The 21,955-nt window shown below is 33.5% G+C and overlaps 4 protein-coding genes and 1 long non-coding RNA gene across 5 annotated transcripts in view; 3 read left to right on the top strand and 2 right to left on the bottom strand.

Moving 5' to 3' along the window:
- LOC106106611 lies at positions 1-1,103 on the top strand. Its single transcript, XR_001225815.1, has 2 exons — positions 1-69; positions 603-1,103. It is a non-coding gene; the product is annotated as an uncharacterized LOC106106611 (long non-coding RNA).
- A 3,594-nt stretch (positions 1,104-4,697) lies between these two features.
- LOC106106610 (protein cappuccino-like) lies at positions 4,698-15,369 on the top strand. Its single transcript, XM_013287215.1, has 10 exons — positions 4,698-6,267; positions 7,979-8,143; positions 9,739-9,914; positions 10,138-12,253; positions 12,422-12,813; positions 13,063-13,272; positions 13,359-13,499; positions 13,940-14,123; positions 14,415-14,751; positions 14,952-15,369. The coding sequence occupies exons 1-10, from the start codon at positions 5,373-5,375 to the stop codon at positions 15,058-15,060; spliced, it is 4,725 nt and encodes a 1,574-aa protein (XP_013142669.1). The 5' UTR covers positions 4,698-5,372; the 3' UTR covers positions 15,061-15,369.
- A 1,102-nt stretch (positions 15,370-16,471) lies between these two features.
- On the bottom strand, positions 16,472-18,199 carry LOC106106495 (uncharacterized protein C3orf17). Its single transcript, XM_013287076.1, has 2 exons — positions 18,003-18,199; positions 16,472-17,899 (listed from the first exon to the last, which is right to left on the bottom strand). Exons 1-2 carry the CDS (start codon positions 18,073-18,075, stop codon positions 16,539-16,541), a joined length of 1,434 nt encoding a protein of 477 aa, XP_013142530.1. The 5' UTR covers positions 18,076-18,199; the 3' UTR covers positions 16,472-16,538.
- Positions 18,200-18,407: 208 nt separating this feature from the next.
- Positions 18,408-19,465, top strand: LOC106106685 (RNA polymerase II transcriptional coactivator). Its single transcript, XM_013287312.1, has 2 exons — positions 18,408-18,746; positions 19,158-19,465. The coding sequence occupies exons 1-2, from the start codon at positions 18,684-18,686 to the stop codon at positions 19,413-19,415; spliced, it is 321 nt and encodes a 106-aa protein (XP_013142766.1). The 5' UTR covers positions 18,408-18,683; the 3' UTR covers positions 19,416-19,465.
- A 2,185-nt stretch (positions 19,466-21,650) lies between these two features.
- LOC106106404 (ethanolaminephosphotransferase 1) overlaps positions 21,651-21,955 on the bottom strand; it is an 11,269-nt gene continuing 10,964 nt past the window's right edge. Inside the window, exon 8 of the mRNA XM_013286982.1 lies at positions 21,651-21,696. Within this exon, the coding sequence (XP_013142436.1) occupies positions 21,651-21,696 (46 nt within the window). The remainder of the gene's footprint in view (positions 21,697-21,955) is intronic.

The following is a 21,955-nucleotide window of genomic DNA, read 5'->3' as shown; positions in this document are numbered from 1 at the left end:
GCCAGGACTACTGCTCCGATTCCTACGCCTCCGTGCACAAGCCCAAGAAGCGCATGGACCAGCACACCGGTCAGTATTCAAACTAGCATAACTTATATGCATGATGATGCATTTATACATCAGTCTTCTCTTCTATACCCAATAAAAGTTTTTCTTTATTTTTTCCTTGTTCTATGTTAAACTTAAATATTAGTCCATGTTCATGTGACAAATATCACTTAAATCTGTATAGCCGTTTTGAAATTGAGATTGTCCGTGCAGAGTTAAAAAAAAATCCTATGGGGCTTGGTGATAATGTAGCTTCCTAATGTTAAAATCATTTTAGATATTGACCCTGTAGATTTTATGTTTATTAATTACATACAACATTATTTTGTTCTGTTTATATTATTAGTATAATCATACTTATGTTATAAATGTGAAAGTTTAGATGGATGAATGTTAGAGTTTGTAACCTAAACGGGTGAATGGAACCCGATGAAATTTGGTAAAGATATAGACGATAGTCTGAAACACATAGACTGCTTATTTCTATTTCTATTATTTAATTTTCCAACAGCTGATATAAGTATAAATGTAAATGCAATGTTACGTATGTACAGAGTCCCCGTACCACGAGGTGAGCGGGCTGCCGGAGCCGTACGCGGTGGGCGGGGGGTGCGCGGAGGGCGAGGAGGGCGGCGCGGAGGAGAAGCCGCCGCCGCTCTCGCTCAGCTACGACGAGTCGCTGGAGTCCGGCTACTCCACGCCCAACTCGCGCGCGCGCCGCGTCATCCGCGAGATCATCGTCTGAACACACACCAACACACCAACACACACCAACATGCACCGCACATCATTCAATATTCACTATATTCAATACTACAATACTAAAAAATACATACGCGGTAATAAAATATTCTGAATATTGAATAGTAATTTTATAAATTGTAATTAAATGAAAAATTGTCAATAACAGACAGTTTCTCAATATGCAATTATTGTCAACAGAATTGAAAGTTGATTTGTAATATTTGTATACAAAATAATGATGCCATGATTATAGTTGTTTTAAACAACCTATTTAATTGAAAAAAAAAAAAAAAAAACTAGATTGGATAATTCTAATAATACAAAATTTTTGTTTATATTTGCAAATATATTGTACTTGTATGTTCAACTCAATATTAAATACTCCATTAGACAAATAAATTGAAATCGTTCCCAGCTTTATGGCAGCTACTCAATATTTTTTATAAGAAATAATAGTTATATGAAACTGATTTATACATAAGTTATACTTGTAATTAATTTCATAGTTTCTTTAATAGATCTCAATCATACACGCTTCCAAACAATTGAGTCAAAGGAGTCACACAATATTCATACACGAGGCTAAAAGTTACATCGGAATGTACTTGATGCCTTTTATATAAGAAATATAGATCTTTTATACTTACACTGCATATTTTCTATATATTTCATGCAAAAAAAAATTAAATGCATAGTTATTTCTATCAAATATAAATAAGATATAAACACACTTAATTAATACATTTCTCTGTCATCATATAAAATAACGAATCTCGTACTTAATATTATTACAGTGTTATAAAAGTATAAAAAATTGTGGCATTTGACATTGTAAAGCTCTCACAGCCATTATAATTAATTTTAACGCACATGTAAATATAAAGCGTTGTAGTTAAGTTTATATAATCTGTGCAGAATTGTAATATTAAAATGCCGACAAGCTTAGTAATAATTACTATGCTTACGACGCTCATTTACTTTGCCTCTCTAGAATTAAAAAAAAAACAAAAGAGCGTAGCGTATTCTAATTTTAAATGCGTTAGTGACGTCAGAACCGAATAAACGGTCATTCGTTTATTTCTATTCACTGAATGATTGTTTTTGTTTTAAAAGTTTAATTAATACTCTTTGGTAAGAATTTAATTTAATTATCAAAAAAATATATATTATCTACATTTACAAAATAAAAATGTACACAAATAAGAGAGATTTGAAATAACATTAGAAATGTGCTCTGATGCGTTATGATTTTGGAGAGGCAAAGTTATTGATACTTTAATGCTTAGGATAATTGTAAATGTTTAGTATTAACTTAATTTTTACTATAGGGAACTGTTACACGCGCGACATAACGAAATATTCCTTCTGTAAAATGTTTTTAATGATTGTAACCTATTATTATTATATTAAGGCCTCTCTTAATAAACTGCTGCCTCTGTTATATTCTACATTACTTGTAATTTCTCTCAAATTAAATGTAGTTTAAACAATCTGGAATAAAGTTATTCATGAAGCTTTTTATTGATTCAGGCCTTACTATTTTTGTAGCTAAAGTTTTATTTTTCAGCTTTTCAATATCTGATGTGAGACTGTTGTACATAATTTTTTTGTTGTCATTTTTTCTGTCAAAGGCTTAATTTTTTTTCCTAAATCAACTGTTCCTCTCTTGAACAATGAAATATTATGTTAACATAATCTACTACATCTTCCCTTAATTAAAATAATAAACATTTTGCCATATTTTTCCTAAAATAAATATTTACAAGAGATTTCAAAGTTTTAGACTAGAATTTACCGTAATTATGACACTTTGTTAATGATCAGACCAAAATTCTACAGCCTTATTCATATTAATAAGGCTATAAATTTTTTATTTTAAATCAATATTGCTGATTTACAAAAAAAATCTCAGTGACTTTCTTAATATCTGTCTCTTGTACTTCATTTTTTAAAATAATTAGTAGCGTGTGAACTGAATGTCATCGAAAATTGAGCCCACCTTTGTTTTAGTACTTAATTTTTTGTATATTTTTCGGCGCAGCATTGGAAATCGTTGTACTTATAGAAATTAAGAATATTGGGTTGTTTCTTGGTTTACATTTAATATTTGAACTGTATACTATATTTATAATATACAAATATATTTTTTTCCTTAATTCAAGTTTTCAATGTATATCTGTAAAACGACATATATTATCTCTGACTTTCAGTAATAAGATAATGTTTTTTTTTAAACATGTTTCGTAGCGGAAACACTTTTTCAACGATTCTGCCGTCCAAATTAATTTTGAAACAACCCTATTTATTACATAAGTGATTTAATATTTAAATATTTATTATTCATTATTTCAATTTGAATGTTTTAAGAATAGCAATATTTGTTTACAAGATGTATTGTATCTTTGGTGTAGGCGAAGTATATTTTCTTTTATTTTTATTTAGATAAGTAGTTAATGAAAACTCATATATTTACTTTTCATTTGTATATTTTTTCTATGTAAGTAAATGCCTTTCTTATTTTTAATTTTTGCTTTCATATCCATTAATGTCTATGGAATTTAAAATAAGTCAATTTAAATCATTTAATTAATATTTTGTTTTTAATTATCATTCTTTTCATACAAAATACATCAAGTATTCTTTAACTTAACTATTTCTAGTTTCAATTGATACTGAAAATATGTAGTAATTTTTTTTATTTTCAAATACAGTGAATATTTCAAAAAGTACTTTCTAGTACTTACACATTTGTATTAAGATAATCACTGAATTGAAAGTAATTTGATATTAAAATTAGTATTTCATTTAATTACAAAATCTTTGTGATACCCAAATCTTATGTTCATAAAATATTGCGTCCACTATAACCACGACACTGCCAACCCTGTTATAGTTAAAGCCACATAATAGCACCATTCCTTATTTTAACAAATGTATATAATTAGAACTCAATGATAATTCTAAACCGGAAGAATGTGTTCACACACACACACACAATTTAAAGTTACAATCATATTCGTTGTTTCCACCGCCGAAACATATATGAAAACATGTTGTTCTCTTATTATTAATAATAAATGAGAGTTATTTAGCCTGACCAGAAATGTAAAAACTCTCGAATTGCAGAAATTATGGAACTAATTTATTTGCGCACATTTGATAGTGACGTGAAGCAGGATATAATTTTTATATTCTTGGTCAGGCTCCACAATGTGTTTTTATAAGAGTGTTTCGGCTAATGAAAACTCACTGTAAACTGTCATTTCCATTGTAAGCATTAATAAAACATAGATGGCGCTGATTTGCCAGAATTTTAGTTTAATTTTTGTTTGACAACACGATTGTTTGAGGGTAGTTTATTTTATAGCATGTATTAAATATAAATAAGACTAACATTGGACAACTACTACTTAATGCCATATTATTCATTTTTATTAGAATTTAAGTCGATCTACGAATTAGATATAATTCAATTCATTTTTTTTGTAAATATTCATGTAAGACTGTTCGAAAATAAAAACCTTTTACAAATAATCGGCGTTTTATTTTAATACAATAAAAATAAAAGCTACAAGTCGGAGAGAAAAAGCCAAGGGGGAAAAACGAATCAAAAAACACAGTCTTGATGTCTAAAGGTATATAATCTATTATAATTGTTTTTTTTTACAATTACCCTCATTATATGTTAACAGTTTGTAAATAACTGATACTCCAAATTAAGATTATTGTTATGTTTCTTAGTTTTCTACTCAAAAACACTTTTTTGTCTTTATAAAGTGTTAAATCTAACTACTTATTTTAAAAAAGGGTAAAAGTAAGTACGAATTATATACGATTTGTTTACTTTTATGCAATAGTAGTTGGTAGGATATATTTTTAATAAATATTTCTCTCAAGTAGTCTTGAAGTTAAAAGTAAATTCAAACCTAAGGATAAGCCAGTTTGCTCCGTAAAGAAGCTCAATTTTACTGTAAGCACATTTTATGCGCAAACGCAATATCAGATTAATATTTTTCTCGTATCAGAAACATAAGACATCTTATTTACAAGGTCTTCACACTCTTTTATCTTAGGCAATATGCGTTTAACGTATTATAAAGAACTATAGCATTGTAAAGTATACACTACACAGTCAATGCTACTGCAAGTACAAAGACTGGTTTGCGTATCTGCCCTACAAATGAAGACCATTAAGCAACCATTAAGGGCGACACGCACGCCATCTGCCGCTCATTACAATAGTTTACATGAAAAACTTTAATTATCAAAAGAAATATGATCAGTTTTTTTTAAATAAAATTTTACTGCAATGTTTTGGTAAAATGATTTGTTGTTAGTATTATAGTTTTTACCTTTTTTAAACTAGGCAAGATTTTTCTTGTATTGATCAAGCTGCTTGTTAGCACATGCGCCATGGCGAACTTCAGTCCAGGAAAACACAGATGGACTTCAAGGGCTGTGACAATATTTCTATTAGAAGATTTAGATTACATTATAAAATGTTTTATGTCAGTTTATATAACTAAGCGTTTATTTATCGTATTCTTATCGAATTAGTGAATCCATTTAAAACCTCAAAAATGGGCAACACCCAAGCCAATGAAAAACAGTCGAAGGCTGGGAAGTCGCCAGCGAAGGGGAAACATTTCATGAGGAATTTAAACAGGAAAGGATCGTTCAAGGACGGCAAAAAACGAGCAAGAAAAAAGAGCATCGCGAAACGAGAGGCGTTCGACAGGGAGGCCGATAAAACGCCAGATTCCGATAACAATGAAGCGATCGAGGCATCCGATAACGATACGGCCGAGTGCGTGTTCAAAACAACGTGCCGGAGCGCGGGGGGCGGTGCAGAGGACGCGGGGGGCGCGGAGACGAGCAGCGAGCACTCGGAGGTAACGGGGTCCAGGTGGTCCGCGGCCGCGCGCGAGCGCCGGTCACCGACCCGCGGCGGCGATTCCGCGCACCCGGCCCCCGCGCCCACCGCGCCCACCGCACCCGACGACTCCAACTCCGAGTCCGTGTTCACGGACCCCCTCACGCCGCTCGCCGTCGAGCTCAACCAGTGCTACTACTCCGCGGAGAGCGACAGCGCGCACGACGAGCCCTCGCGCGCCCTCTCGTCCCCACCCCCGCCCGCAGCCGGCTCAGTCGACACATCGCCGGAGAGCGGCTGGCCGGTTGTAAACATGCCGCACGCGGACGCCGCGACACACACGACAGAAACAGAAAAAGAAATTGCAACTGACGTATTCGATGAAAACTGCGAGCCGAGCGACATCGGCGCGTACACGATGGGCGGTATACTGACGAGACCGAAACCGGAGTCGGAGCCGAATGAGTGCAGCCACGAGTTCCTGGAGAACCGGCTGAAGGCCTGCCCAGGGCAGACCGCCTTCACGGTGTCCAAGCACCGCCGGGTGGAGCTACCGCCGGTGAGCGCACCCGACGCCCTCGCCCTCGCCCTCGTCGATAACGGTCAGTCAATACTACTTATCTAAGATAAACACATCGCACAATCTCAACACACGTCAATTTTTTCGAGTACTACTTAAATTCCCTTGCCTTTTCCCACAATAAAATAATTCCAACTAGAAACTGACTTAGATGCATAGTTTAAAGTACGTTTACATAAATTATTTACTTGACACAAGCAATGTTTTGTAATATATTCACATTATTGTGCATGGAGACCAAAGATACAAATGACAAAGAGAAAAGTATGACAAATATTACGTAGGTTTGTAGATTCGTACTCTTTGTTAAACGAACCTCGACAAAATTAAGGGACCGTTACGTTTTCCATGTTCATACTCTTACATACAATGAGTATGCTTAACCAGTTATACACTTTTATGTTGCACCTGCGAAAGGTACAACAGCAGCTGTAACTTAAATATTTACCGATTATAGTACATGCTGGCATAATACATTGGCAATGGAGCCCATTGTATTTTTAAATGATTTTATAGTGGTTTTATAGTGGTGCTCGTAATATGAAATAATTTGAAATCTAAATGATACAAAACATTGTTTATTGTTTTTAATTAGTTGTACAGCTGATCTGATGTCTAACAATAATAATAATCCTTATAAGAAACTTTGAACTTAACTGGTGATAAGCTATTTGTTTTGCTTTATCGACATTATTAACAAATTAACACAGTACTTAATACATAGATAATGGAAAATCTGTCCACTAGCGGCGGAGTTATGCCGTAATATACACAAAAAAAAACAGACGAATTGAGTACCTCTTTCTTTTGGGAAGTCGGTCAAAAAGGAGCCTTGAACGAGGAAAATGCTGTTCATATTACGCCTTTATTTAAACCATGGGCTTTGATTAATAGTGTATACCTTATGTTCGGATAGATAAAGATAATTTGCCTTATTATTTTAATGTAATATGAAATGGTGTAAGTACCTAAACTTCTAAGAACAGAAACGAAGAGAAAGTACACAAATAAATAATGCGTAAGCAACGTAATACTTCAGTGCAACACATCTCGGAGCAATATGTTATCTCGCACATAAATATAGATTAAACTAAGGCGTTATATACAAATATAAGATGGTAATTATGAATTTGTATTTAAGTGTACACAAATGTAAGAATTATTTTTTTTCACTTTTAATCTATACTAATATTATAAAGAGACAAGATGTCTGTTTTTGTATTTTTGTATGTTAGAAATAACTCAAAAATTACTGGGCTGATTCCAAAAATACTTTTACCATTAAAAAGGTAATTTATTTGTGTATATAATGTGTATTTGTGTATAATGTCTGAGTAACATTACTATAACATAGTATTAATATAACATTTTTTAATTTCACGGGGACGAAGTCGCGAGCAACAGTTAGTGAACTATAATTATCGTAATGCATGGTTGACTCTTAGAGCAACGCTGCGTCGAAGGGAAACTCACCTTCCTCAACATTTTACACATGATTGATCTTACTTGATTTATGACAGTCCAAATTGCGCATAGATTACGTTAATATTCGGAATACTTTTAGTCCCATATTCCATTCCCAAATTTACTATACCTCGAGTCTTCCTTAGGATTAACAACGTCTCAATATTAGCTTATCTAGTTTTGGCTTAAGTTGGGATAAAAGTTAAATCCGTAGCTAAGTTGTCTTTTAGAATAATCTAAAACGGGGCTTTGAATTGTTCCTTTTGCAGAAATTGACCGCCGACATTCGAGTTTAAGCGATGTGCCCGTGGCGGAATCCAATGTATTGAGGAAAGTGGCTTCGCTGACTTTGGACAAGCTGACAGATGCAAAGGTAGCGCGGCCTAGGTTCGTGCCGGAGAAACTGGACTTCCAGCTCTATGAGAAGTTTGAAGGTTTGTTCAATTGCTCATGTATGTATTTTACAATATTAAAATTGAACATAACTACTAACTATAGTTCTAACTATTCGACTGGTTACTTTCAAATGTTTAGTTTTTACAACAAGTAATAGCGTCCCACGATTATCCGTGGATGTTTTTGAAGTTGAAAATACTGGATTACATTGCTTTAGTAGTGTATGACCTTAGAGGCATATAATAAATCTTTTATATTATGACAGTCGTAAATCTATAGCTACAGTGATAATACTCGATACCTAGCAACGCTATCTAAAGTAATTTGTTTACCGGGTGAATTACGCACATCAAATGAAGAACCTCGAAGGACGCCTGGCGCTATCAACGACCAAACAATTATATGAATGAGCGACACGATAAAAAACATTATCAGTTATGAACAATTAGATAGGTAGGTAGAGGTAACAGGCTAATTCTTATCCGTAATCACTCCAGTCTCAGTGGCGATACCGAGAAATGCGAAGTGTGTACGTGACTTTACGTGTGCCAAGTGAAGTGCAAACTTGCCAATATGCAACTGGCAACAAGTCGAGTCAATTTCACAAACTCCTCCGTAGCCCAATACAACTATGTGAAGTTGTTGAACAAGCCCAACTCGGCCGAGAGAGGCGTCCACAATATCCTTACCGTGCTCGGATTGCATTCCGACGACTTTGCTCTCGTCGACTTGGACACCAAAGTTAGACGTGCGAGAAGAAAATTCTACCGTAAAACAACATTGCTTGAAAATGATCGAACGTTAGTGCCTTATGTTCGTAAAACCATGACAATAAACATGGATCGTGCGGTGGAGTGGTTTCGAATTGTTATATTCAATACGAAAAGAAAGTTTTGTGAGACGTTAGTGGAGTGGGACATGAGATCGGGTGTAATTAAAGTGGCGATACGGCGAGATAGTGATCATAAATGTTTATATGATGTGAAAATATCTAGCTTGTTTAAGCGCGCTATTCCAGAAAATAGTATCGAACGTAACATAGGTAATTCACTTATGTTTTTCAAAACTAATTATCAACATTTTATTGTCGATTTGGTTATACACTCTAAAACTTGATACGTATTTTACTATTTTATGGATAAGTGTGATAGTTTTAGTACAGTTTATTAAGACTGTAAAAGTCAACTTTTAATAAGATAACAATCAATGATTACGAAATCGTGATAACAAAGTCGTTAGAATTTTGTGTACAGTAGTATTTTGGTCGTAGATTCAATCCCAGCGATCTTATAGGAAAACAAAACATGCTGACAGATTCAGGCGAAAGGAGATGTTATCCTTACAACTTGTATATTAGACCTAAACACACAACAATAAATAAAAAATCTTAAATAAAATACGTATAAACCATACAATAGAAAATAAATTGATTTATTACAAATTCTATACTAGTAACTTTATAAAGTTACTCTTTCCTAGCAACATTACACATTTCTATTGTCAAAATCAGAATTAGAAATGTCAAAAAAAATATTGTTTTTGTGACAAATTTCGTGTGAATTTTCTCGTTTTTTTATAAACTAAATTTTTGTTTACATTACGTATGTTTGAGAAGACCAATTTACAATTTCAGGGCAGATGCTACTTAATTGGTTTGTGTCATCGATTGCTGAAAATGGTAACTTTAAAAGCCTTATAAGCACTCAAGATCTGAAAAATATTGGAGTACAATATTGCACGCATCTATTAGCAGCAGGAGTTCTACGACAAATATCAGATAAAGATGCACCGACGGAAAATGTATTTAAGGTACGATGGAGAAAATTAACATACAGAACTATATCCAATTTTATTCCGTTTCTTACTTCCGTGATCTCTTAATCTATCTTTACTCCCACTGTATGTATCTGTTTCTTTTAAAGTAGCATTTAAACATTGGATATATAAAGTTTTTATATGTTTGATTAGTTAAAATAGTTTTTCAATTAAAAATTTTGTTTATGTTTAAAACTTTTTAATGTATTATTTTTAGCCTAACCTAATGTATTATTGGGCACATATGGAGGCACCCGTTTCACAACCAGTGACTCCGGGAAGGCTGCACACCAGTTCATGGCCACCGGACAAAGAAACAAATCAAATTTCCCGTGATATAACATTATATACTGCAATGGATAACAGTTTATTCTACAGTCAAAACAATAATGATGAAACAATTGATATACAAGAGGCAAAAGCTGTTATCAAACAATTAAAAAAGAAACTACAAGAAGCAGAGTATCTATTGCAAAAAGTAAAAATTAGTAATCAAATTGAATTGTTAAACAGGAATTTACCAAGTAGCTTTAATTTAATGCAAGATAGTAATTTAATAAAAGACAAAGACCAACTAGTTGACAAAGAAGTACAGACTTTATTGACCCTCAATGATGAGAATAATGTTCACATCAGGCCTGTGATAAGTTCATCTAAATATGATAGCCCAATAAGATCAAACAACAATGATGTCAGCACAATAGAAATAAGTAGGTTAGTTTATAAAAATCAGATGGGTGATGCTGAAGATAAATGTGAAAAAAGATCTGAAAGAATAGAGAATTATTGTAAATTAAATAAAAGTAGAGAATATAATAAACCATTGCGTAAGGATGATTTATTAGATAACAATAGCCAAATTATTGATGATGCTGTAAGTCTTCCGGACAGAAGTTCTGACCATCAAAAATATGACAGTTCTTCTGACTCTTCATTTGCCAGTACTTACACCTCCAGCAAACTGACAGATGAGAAAAGTAACCTCGATCATATGTGGAATAAAAGCGAAACTGTTGTTCAAAATGTATCATGTTTAAAGAATGTGTCTGCCACAAATATTCTTTTTTCTAAAGTGGACCAATATGTTACATCAGAATTAAGCCAATCTTCTCTGGATCAGTCACAAAAGTCTGCTGATGAGCAAAGCGAAAGCTCAGCTAGTTATGTTAATGCTTCAACTTCTGAGGAAAATTGCACACAGATAGAAACACATAGTGACACCAAAATATTGCCCATAGTTCTGGATGCAACATTGCCTAGTACGGAGTTAAGCCACACATTGACTTCGGTACCGCCACCTATGCCCGGGAAAACTCCATCACCACCTCCTGCACCAGGAACACAATCAATAGCACCTGAACTAATGACTCCTGCTCCATACATAAATCCAGCTCAATCAAAATCTCTACCAATCACAATAACAAATGTTCCATCACTTTCAATATTATCTGATGAGAGTGAATCAAAAAGTGAAGAAGATAGCAATGAGGATTTAATAACATCTTCTGTAGGAACTAATATACCTATTTCAAGTACAGAAGCATCCACATCTGTGTCAAATACAGAAGTGACCACACCACTGACAGAATCAGGACCTGTAAAGTCGGAAGAGACATTATCTTCAAGTCCAGATAAATGTCTATCACCACCTCCAGAAAAATGTGATATATCCGCACAAAATTCTAAAGTACAAAAATTATCATCACCTGTAACCTCCGAAGAAATTACAACTATCGTGGAAATTAAGACAAGCACAGTACAAACACCAATCTCACCTTGTATACCCCCTCCTCCGCCTCCAATGCCTGACATGGGGCAACCTGTACCTCAGATGCCAGAATTGGGGCCTCCACCACCCCCAATGCCTGGAGTGGGGCCACCACCTCCACCTATACCTGGAATGGGGCCCCCTCCACCTCCTATGCCTGGAATGGTGCCTTCTCCATCCCCTTTGCAAGGAATGGAGCCTCCTCCACCTCCTATGCCTGGAATGGGGCCACCACCACCTCCTATGCCTGGAATGGGGCCACCACCACCTCCTATGCCTGGAATGGGGCCTCCACCACCTCCTATGCCAGGAATGGGTCCTCCACCACCTCCTATGCCTGGAATGATGCCTCCTCCACCTCCAATGCCTGGTATGGGGCCGGCTCTGCACCCAACCCCAGGGGAAGGACCTCCTCCGCCGCCTATGCCAGGGGCAGGGCAGTCGTTAGGTAGCAATCCCCCGCCACCCCCGCCATTGAATGCCCCAGGTACCCCGGCGCAGCACGCCACCGGGCCCCTTCCCTTTCCCGCACCCCCCGCCGGCGGTTGGAGCATGCAACGAGCCAGTAAGTACGGGTAAAATATAATTTTTAAAAATTATTTGTGTTTGTGATTAACCAAAGTTCGTGACAATTTGAAATAATGATAATAATATCAATGAAAATAATAAATCATTCTGATTGGAGTATTTTTAATTCATCTCATTAATCACTAAAAATAAATATTTTTTCCAGCATTGAGAAAAACGGCAATAAAACCAGCTGCGCCTATGAAACCGTTATACTGGACACGTATTTTGGCCGCGCCATCGCAACCAGCGTACCAAGGAGATTCAGAAGTGAGCAAATTAAAACCTTTGTGGTTGGAAATTGAAGAAACGAAACTGGATAATATTGAAGAATTTACTGATTTATTCTCGAGACAAGTTGTCAAAGCTCCGGCGAAAAAGAAAACGGAGGTCAAAGCTAAAATAAAACCAGTCAAATTGCTTGACAGCAAGCGGTCACAAAATGTCGGGATATTGGCACAAAGTTTACATGTAGAATTCTCTGAAATAGAAAATGCTATATACAATTTTGATACATCTGTTGTCAGCTTAGAATCACTACAACAGATTTATGATTTGGTAAGTGTTTTCATTTAATTATTATTTAAATACTAGTTTTCGTTCGCGACTCCGACCACGTGGAATTAAAAAAAAACTAAAGGTAGTGTGTGTGTGTGTTCTTTCCAAATAGACTCTACTTCTTTGGGAAATTTCATTGAGATTAGGCTACAAACTTTAACAAACAAAAATCCATCCATCCTTGTAAACTTTCGCATTTATGATATTAGTAAGATTTGTACTGTTTTTACCGTTTTTGGTTCATTTTAGAGAGCAAGCGATGAAGAATTGGTATTAATAAAAGATCATTTAGGAAGTAAACCAGAAATCCCATTAGATAAACCGGAAAGTTTCTTGCATGATCTATCTGGGATACCGAATTTTGCGGAAAGAATATCTTGCTTTATGTTTCAAGCTGAATTTGAAGATGGTGTGAACACAACGATGCACAAATTAGATAATTTAAAACATACATGTGAGGTAAGTTCTTTATTATTAAGAATGCTTTTTAAACAAATTAAATAAAAACCACATATATCTACATTTTTGTTTGTTTTTATTTACAGTTTCTTACTACTAGTGAACCATTAAAGCAGCTATTTGCTATAATATTGACTTTGGGGAACTACATGAATGGTGGCAACGGCCAGCGGGGACAGGCTGATGGCTTCGGCTTAGAAATACTTGCTAAACTGAAAGATGTTAAGGTATGAGCCAGTGTTAATGTTTCTATCATCAGTTTAAACATAGATTATCTATATCTATACATATAATAAAATTGAAGTGTCCGTTTGTAATATCAAAAGAAAAATTCCAAATTTCGATAAGATGATGTATTTGCGTCGCTGATAATGAAAATCGCAAAATCAATAAAAAGCTCTACACTTACGACACACTGTAGACTATATACTTTCACGCTTTTAAACTTAGGGAGTAAGAAAATTGGAAAAAAACTCTTCATATAGAAAAGGGACCATAAATTTCAAGTAACGGTAATTTTGACATTTGCAATTGAGAATTTGACGAATGTAAACAATAAAATAAAGTTTCATTCGTATGAAGCCGCGCGAGAACAGCTAGTAATATAATAAAAAAAATAGTTTACAACATAAGACATATTGTATTTGAATTAATTTGTTTCGTGCAGTCGAAGCACTCTCAGGTGACGTTGCTGCACTTCATAGTGCGCACGTACATGCGCGGGCGCGGCGGCGCGCTGGCGGCCGCGTGCGCGCTGCCCGTGCCCGAGCCGGGCGACGTGGCGCGCGCCGCCGCCATCGACTTCGCTGACGTCGCCGCACAACTCAACGAACTAGATAAACGACTGCAAGGTATACATGTCTCTTTTATAACTATCACTATTATTTTCTAACTGTATCCCTAACTGAGATTTTTAGGTTAAAAATGACGTAACACACAATATACACTAATGGTAGATCTTAACGTAACGTAACTTAAGTCATAATAGTCACAATGAAAATTGTCGCGAAAAAAATAGTATTTTTGTATTATTTACTATAATAAATAATGCCACCTCCTAATGTTTGCCTTTTACGTATTAGCTAAGATTTTTTTTCATGCCATATTATTTATATTTATCATCCGTGTCTTTATTATAACAGATTGCAAAGAGCAGACAAAGAAAGTAATAGAATGTGATGCTCAAAGGAACGAAGACTGCATTCCATCAGCGGGTGATAATACGAAAAGGTTGGAAGTGTTCAAAGATAAGATGAAAACATTCCTTGATGCAGCTGAGGAGAAATTGAAGACTGAGAACGATAACTTGGAGGAATGCCGCACCAAGTTTATTGGCACCGTGAAGTTCTACCAGTACACGCCCAAGTGCGGCAAGCTGGAGGACTGCGAGCCGAAGGAGTTCTTCTCCCTGTGGACCTCATTCTGCAGCGACTTCAAAGATATCTACAAGAAGGAAGAACAGATTGCAATAAAAGAAAAGTGAGTGTTCACATATATTCTGAAAATAGCTTTTTTCCGCGAGTAATTAATGAAAACATGGTTTTCGTATGTAACGTATGTTCTTTCAGAATGTTCCATGTCTATGCTAAATTTCATTGAGATTCGTTGATCCATTCTGGATATACCTTATAACTTTTCTTGAAATATGTTTACATGGGAATTTTTTTTTCCTATTCCAGATTAAAAGAAAATAAAAAACTTCAAGATGAAAGGAAATCCTTGACACAGCCTAAGAAAGAAGGAGGTTTGAAGGCTCGTCTTCAAAAATTGTCAGGTACAAGAAGATAAGGGCAAAATGACCACCTAGCTAGGAATCGGCGATACAGGCAGCACAATTCTTATTAATTTATGTGAAGTACAAAAAAGAATTTGCTGTCAAAATCTCACAAAATGTACCTGTGTGTGAAAAATTTTTCGTGTCATTGTATTATTGCATTTAATTGTGTGAAACAGCTTTGTTTATATTTCTATAATAGGTGCTAATACGCTTATAATATAATTTCAATACAAAGAAATCTCATTGCTAAAACAATTGTAATCCATGTTTAACATATTAATAAAAATTATGTTAATCTACAATTAAATTGTCAAAATAATAATACAATACAAAAAGCTTATGAATACCAAATTTATGCAAATATTAAAAATAATTGCACAAATAAATCGAGCATAATAAAAAAAGTAACTGAATTTATGTGAATTATTAATATACATTTGTCTGTTACCTCAAATTTTTGAGATATTTTATATATAATATAGTTTATTGTATGTAATCTGTAAAACTCAAGTGTTAAATGTATATATTTCACGATAATAAAAAAAAATGTTAATTGGTATTGTTTTTACGGTTTTTTCTTATATTGAATCATTGTTAAGCTTTGATTGCAAAATTGTGAATTCAATTGAGAACTAAAAATTTGAAAAAAGGCACTAATTTGCCGTTTTGAATGCTTCATTCCATCGAAATAACAAGGGTTTGGATATTGTTTTATAACAATGAGGGGAAATGTAAATAATTTTTGTAATTTATGAGAATAATTTAAAGAAAACAATGATTGTGAAGTTTTTACGTGTTGTTTTAGCTATGTTTTGTATTTGGATGTAATATAAATAATAAAATATGTTAACAAGAGAGATCTTTCTTATTTGTCTAACTTGTTCTCTGAATTACCTTGTTTTTTTTTCCTTTTTATATTATAAGGCGGCCACCTGAATCCGCCAAAATGGCGAAGCGACCGCTGCGTATAGGCATTAGTAATAGTGGATGCGTTGCCTACCCTTAAACGACGCACATAAAGAGGACATTTCCGCTTCCTATGTCTGACTCGTCAATCTTTTACTTCCCATCCTTAGCTGTTTAGGAAAGAGTGAAAAGGGATCAAAATTAGGCCTCCGGCCCCACACTCATCAGACGAAACGCGGAATTGCTCCCACTTGACGTCTGTCTTCTGTGTGGTCGTAGTATTGCTGGGGGCGAGCCGACTCATTTGTGCAAAGATGTTTAAGTGGGCTCTTTCATTGTTTGTTTTTTCTCTTTTTAAGACATGTCCTAGTAGTTCTTAGTTGAAATTACTTGTGTATTGTATGTATGCCTAAAATTTGGGCTAGAAAAGGTCAAATAAATAATTATACTTATAAAAATTTAATAACAAAAATCAATTAATAGAACTTACATTCTTAAAAATTTAAGAAAGGATATTTTATATAAATAGAACTAACTATTACAATTTATGGCTTAAAATAGTCTATTTTGCTAGTTATGTTTATTAGCTGCACTCTATACATTTCTTTTTCCATATTTGCAAGAATTTTCTCTGAATTTTCCTGTTATTACTAAGATTGTCTTCACATAGCCGTAGTAGTGATGTTTTTAAAGCTTGCCATTGCATGAATGTCAAATTATTGGTTAATGACATTATATTCTGTTCATATCTATAAGTTTCTTCATTAGTTACAAACTCTGCTAGGGTTCTAGTATTGGTTACTCTGTCCAATGAATGATAGTAAGCACCCTTTTTTGCCTTAACTTTTTTCTCTGGTTGCTCAAAGAAGCTTTTAAAGTGCTCTCTTGATATGGCCTCACCTTTGTCCACACCTTTAAAGTGTTCTCTTGTTATGGCCTCACCTTTGTCCACACCTTTAAAGTGTTCTCTTGATATGGCCTCACCTTTGTCCACACCTTTAAAGTGTTCTCTTGATATGGCCTCACCTTTGTCCACACCTTTAAAGTGTTCTCTTGATATGGCTTCACCTTTGTCCACACCTTTAAAGTGTTCTCTTGATATGGCTTCACCTTTGTCCACACCTTTAAAGTGTTCTCTTGATATGACCTCACCTTTGTCCACATATTTCTCAGTAGAGTGTACAGGTCTTTCACAAATAGGTTCAGAAACATGTAAATTTGTTTGTATTTGTTCATTGTCATTATTTATTTCATTTATGTACATCATTAAACTATCTATTGTATTACTTTCAGAATCTTCAATTAATATTTTATCAACATTGATAACTTCTTTGTTAGCCCATTCGAAGCGGCCATAGTTTTCAAGATTTTTTAAATCCAACCAATCTGCTAAATTAACAGGAAGTTCATAATCATCTGGTAAAAATGGTAAACCTTTTGATTGAAGGTTTTCTAAAAAGGGGTACATCTGTGCGTACCAACCGCAAGAATGCTGTAGTAAAACATTACTTAGGGACCATATTCTGCTCAGTAATGCATAAGGCATTAATGACATCCAGTGACTTTCGCCTCTTTTTATTCTATCTAAATAAAAAACAGCTGCTTGTTTGCAACAAACTGATATCCTCAACATAAGTTTGGAGAATGACACTAGTCTCACCAGCACATACTGTAACATCTGCCGCGTAGGCAAGTACTTATCAGTTTCAGTTTCATCAGGCAAAGCTGATGAAAAATTTTCAATGTCTCTTATGATGTTTAACATTAAATATCTACGAAGAGTGGTATTGATTTTTTTAAATATTCGATATCCAATATCATTTCGGAACTTCTTATCATATTTATATAAAAATCTTGAAAGTAAAGCACTTTCATTATGCAATGGAGATTGCTTAGACAGAATGTTTACTGAATTAGTGCATGCTTGCTTTAAATATCTGGAATCTGAAAGATTTAATAATTTATATTAGTTAAAATTTAACCTATCATTAATTAAGGAAAAATATGATATTCTAGTTATTATAAAAGTGTGGTTATTTTATTTTACCAATATACTCGGCGCAAAAACATGTTTGAACTGGAGGCGGTAAAAGATTTTTGTTGTTCCACGGTTCTAGCATTTTATCGTTGTTAATTATAGATCAACACATATGTTTATCGTTCTTTATTATTTAATAATTTTTAGATTAATTTTTTTTCAGTCTCAAATTGACGTTAATAACAACAATTTAACAACTGAATTGACATTGTCATTGTCTGTCACCGGTTTGACATAACTTTTGACTGAAAAATGAAAATGTCAAAGAGTAAGGTGCCTAGTTAAATCCATGTCCCAGCCACTCCCAGCGGTCCTAGGTACATCCGGTCTAGCTATATTTTGTTGTTTCTATTGTTCTTTTTATTTAGGAGTTTCTAGGAATATTAATTTAAACAAGTTTTTTTAAATATTTCACTGTTGAGAATTCCGTGGCGGTTTTTTTTTTGTATTTGATTACGATTGCAAATAGGTAAAATATTTAGGTAACAGGGAATCAAATAGTTGTTAAAACGAAAGCAGCTAACTAACTCTTTGTGATTATGGTAATGTGTTTTGAGAAAAGAAAAGGTGTTTTTAAGTAAACTTTTTATTAAAATACTACATGCGAAGGGAATAAAACGCGTAAACGTAATAGATAGAAAGTTAAAAACATTTCTACGGGTAAATTAAGTAGTTGGTTTAAGAAGTAAAATGCCTAAAAATAAGAAGAAGCAAGAAAGTTCGAGCAGCGACAGTGATGAAGGTCCAGTTGATGTAAGATCACATCATTTATTAAACATTCAACAAACAAACATAATCCAAATATCTTTATTTAACAACAAAAATAGATTAAACGCAATGAGCAGTTTGACCCGAGGTAAACAATTAAATTGGTGTATGTTTGTTACTTTAAAATGATGGTTAAAAATGCCGGTAACCTGAGATGTCACATTTCTTATTAGAAATACATTCTTATAAAATGATATTTAGAAAAAAACGAGATGTAACGTTAATTTAACATATTTCCTTTAATGGCTAGTTTTCCACGTCAACAATTATTGCTCGCCCTAACAATGTATGAAAGAAACGTATTTGTCTAGTTTTAATTCACCAAAAATCATTAATTGGTTAACCACAATATAACTTTTTGTGTTGTAACTAATATTAAATCATTTTGTATTTCAGAGAAATCCCCCAGCAGAGAAGAAAGCCAAAATGGGTAATAGGACTGAAGATAAAGAACCAACTTGGGTGCTGCAGGGTAAAAAGTTAGTGAAGGTCCGAGAGTTCAAAGGAAAAGTTTATGTAGATGTAAGAGAATTCTATGAGAAAAATGGCGACTTGTTGCCAGGGAAGAAGGGTATTAGCTTAACACCAGAGCAATGGAGAAAACTGTTGTCTTTGGGTGATGAAGTTAATGAAACAATTAGTTCTCTTGGTTAAGTGTTTTTATTACTTTAATAAAGATGTATGTTGTTTGGAAATTTTAGTTATTTTGTGTATTTGAATCATTTTAGTAATCTAGTCATCATCATCTCCCCTGCCTTATCATACTACCATAGGGTCGGCGCACCGGGTTTCGTCCTCCAAAGCACTCTATACATTTCAGTAATCTAGTATGGACTTATATTTTTAAACTATCAAATACTAATAGTATTAGCACAGACTAAACAAAAATTACAGAATTTGGGATCAGATGTTGGTAAGAAGAAAACTGCAGAATATGTTTTACAATATTTTATTTGCCTTTAAAGATTTTATTAAACATTTAATTTTTAAGAACTTAGTGTTCCTTAAAAATTGTAATACATTTGACACTACATTATGAGAGATGTTGAAAATCTTATATTAAAATTGTACTGATACTGGTACATATAAAAAATCATACATTTTTAATAAAACTTTGTGTCTTGTGAGTGAATGCAACAAAAATATACATAAAATTCATGACTAATAAAGCATTTTCCCATAATTTTTCACTACTTTCAGACACAAAGATATATAGTTTAATTTCTACATTGGAGTACAAAGAAATGTTTTTCTACCCACAGATAAAAAAGGCAATTTTCTTAAAATGTTAGTATTTTTTTAAGAAAATTTTAATTCATACATTTTTCTACTTTACAATTATACATACATAATAATTGAAACGAAAACACGCGGGGGCAAGAATTTCAATTTTGTCGATTATTTTAACAACTAGTAATATGTATTTTCAGTACATATAGTTATTGCAGTAATTTAAAAAAGTTACAAAATGTAAAAACGTCAGTCCGATATTTATTGATAAAAAAAATTACAATTACTATCATTTCCTTCCATATTAAAATCAGCAATGACATACAATCAGACAAGTTATTGTTTTCAGTCATTATTTATAAAAAATACATGAAAGAGTATAATATTCTATTGAAAACTAAATTGATATACCAAATTATATTTCTGTAATTAATTAGCTAATTGATTTTTTTTACTATTCTATATCAAGTAACTTTTTTCTGTTACAAATGTAGTCTGAAAATGTTTTATTCACCAACACCTTTTCTAATAAAATTAGCTTACATTTATACATTAAAATTTTTCTAGAAAAAAATACAATTTAGCTGCAGTGTATCTTATCGTTATCTAGGCATTTATTTTGGCAACAATGATCCAGGAACATAACTTACACAATATTTAGTAGCATAGTTTACGGAAGAACTAGTCTATAGGACATTAATTTATGTCCCAGTGACAGCCAAAAGTAAAATGTACACAACCAAAATTTAAAGATCCATAGATATTTAAAATTATTACAAACAGAACTCAATTGAAATAATGGAAGCACTTTACATCTCAGATGTTTAAAAATTTATCCAAAATAGTTTAAATTATTTTAAAAAATGCAAGTCCAAGTGACATTTCAGTTTGATTCAGTACACAATTAATATACAATACTTTACTAATAAACATTCATCCAAAAACTAAACTGGTATGATTGAAGACGGAAAAACGTTTAAAATATTTAAAAATTTTATACCCTAAAAATAGTATTTTTGATGTTACCTAGACATCCTAGTTGACTAGCCTATGAGCAAAATTACTAATTTCACAAAAACATATAAAAATATGTTAACTATTAACATTCAGTACTTATAAAATAAGTGCATTGCTGGAAAAATATAAAACCGTGCAATTCTACTGCATCTGTACGAAATAGTACCACGCCTCGAATTCTCTTTAGAAAACGATAACAGAATCTTTTTTAATTTAGTATCTGCAGTGAAATACCATAGCAAAATTAAAAGTTGCATTTAAGGGAACAAAAATATCAATACAGGAACAAATTAAATTCACGTGCATTTCACAGGCAACCAAAATTAACTGAAACGCTTATGATTATGGAGTAATTTTCTATGATAATTGCTAGTATATGCAAATACATTCAAATATAAGAATGACGTCGAATACTAAAGTACTACCTCGTACTTCACATTTCATATTACTTTCTATCACCTCTATATTAAACATTTATGACAAGCATATACAGATCTTTGGAAATATCCACAAACTCTCTGAAATGATATCTCAGAGAGTTTAAAATAACACTTATTGAAATAGGAAAATAAATAAGGTTAATCAAACTTCCAACTTGGTAGGTAATTTGATATTGGCAACATTACTCTATTTTCTTTGGTTTTATATGGAAGCACGCAATTTTGAAGTGTTCGCACATCTCTTGGACCTGAAAAATAATATTATGAAATTGTTATATGTTATTTATTACAATTTAAAATAAAGACGTGCTAAAGTAGCATCACTGGTGTGAGATAACGCAACTGACATGCGACACTAGTGCCACTTGTGCCTCACTAGCGTCACAGTTGTACAACACTAGCGTCACAATCATACAACACTAACGTTATCTCATGAGACGCTAGAGCTTCTGGCGTGCGTCACTAGCGAAACGGTTATGCGACACTAACGTTATCTCATGAGACGCT

This window comes from Papilio polytes, unplaced genomic scaffold (assembly GCF_000836215.1).
Source record: "Papilio polytes unplaced genomic scaffold, Ppol_1.0 DF822178.1, whole genome shotgun sequence".
Classification (NCBI taxonomy): domain Eukaryota; kingdom Metazoa; phylum Arthropoda; class Insecta; order Lepidoptera; family Papilionidae; genus Papilio; species Papilio polytes.
The sequence above is the reverse complement of the archived record's forward strand: the minus strand, read 5'-3'. Positions and strand labels throughout refer to the sequence as shown.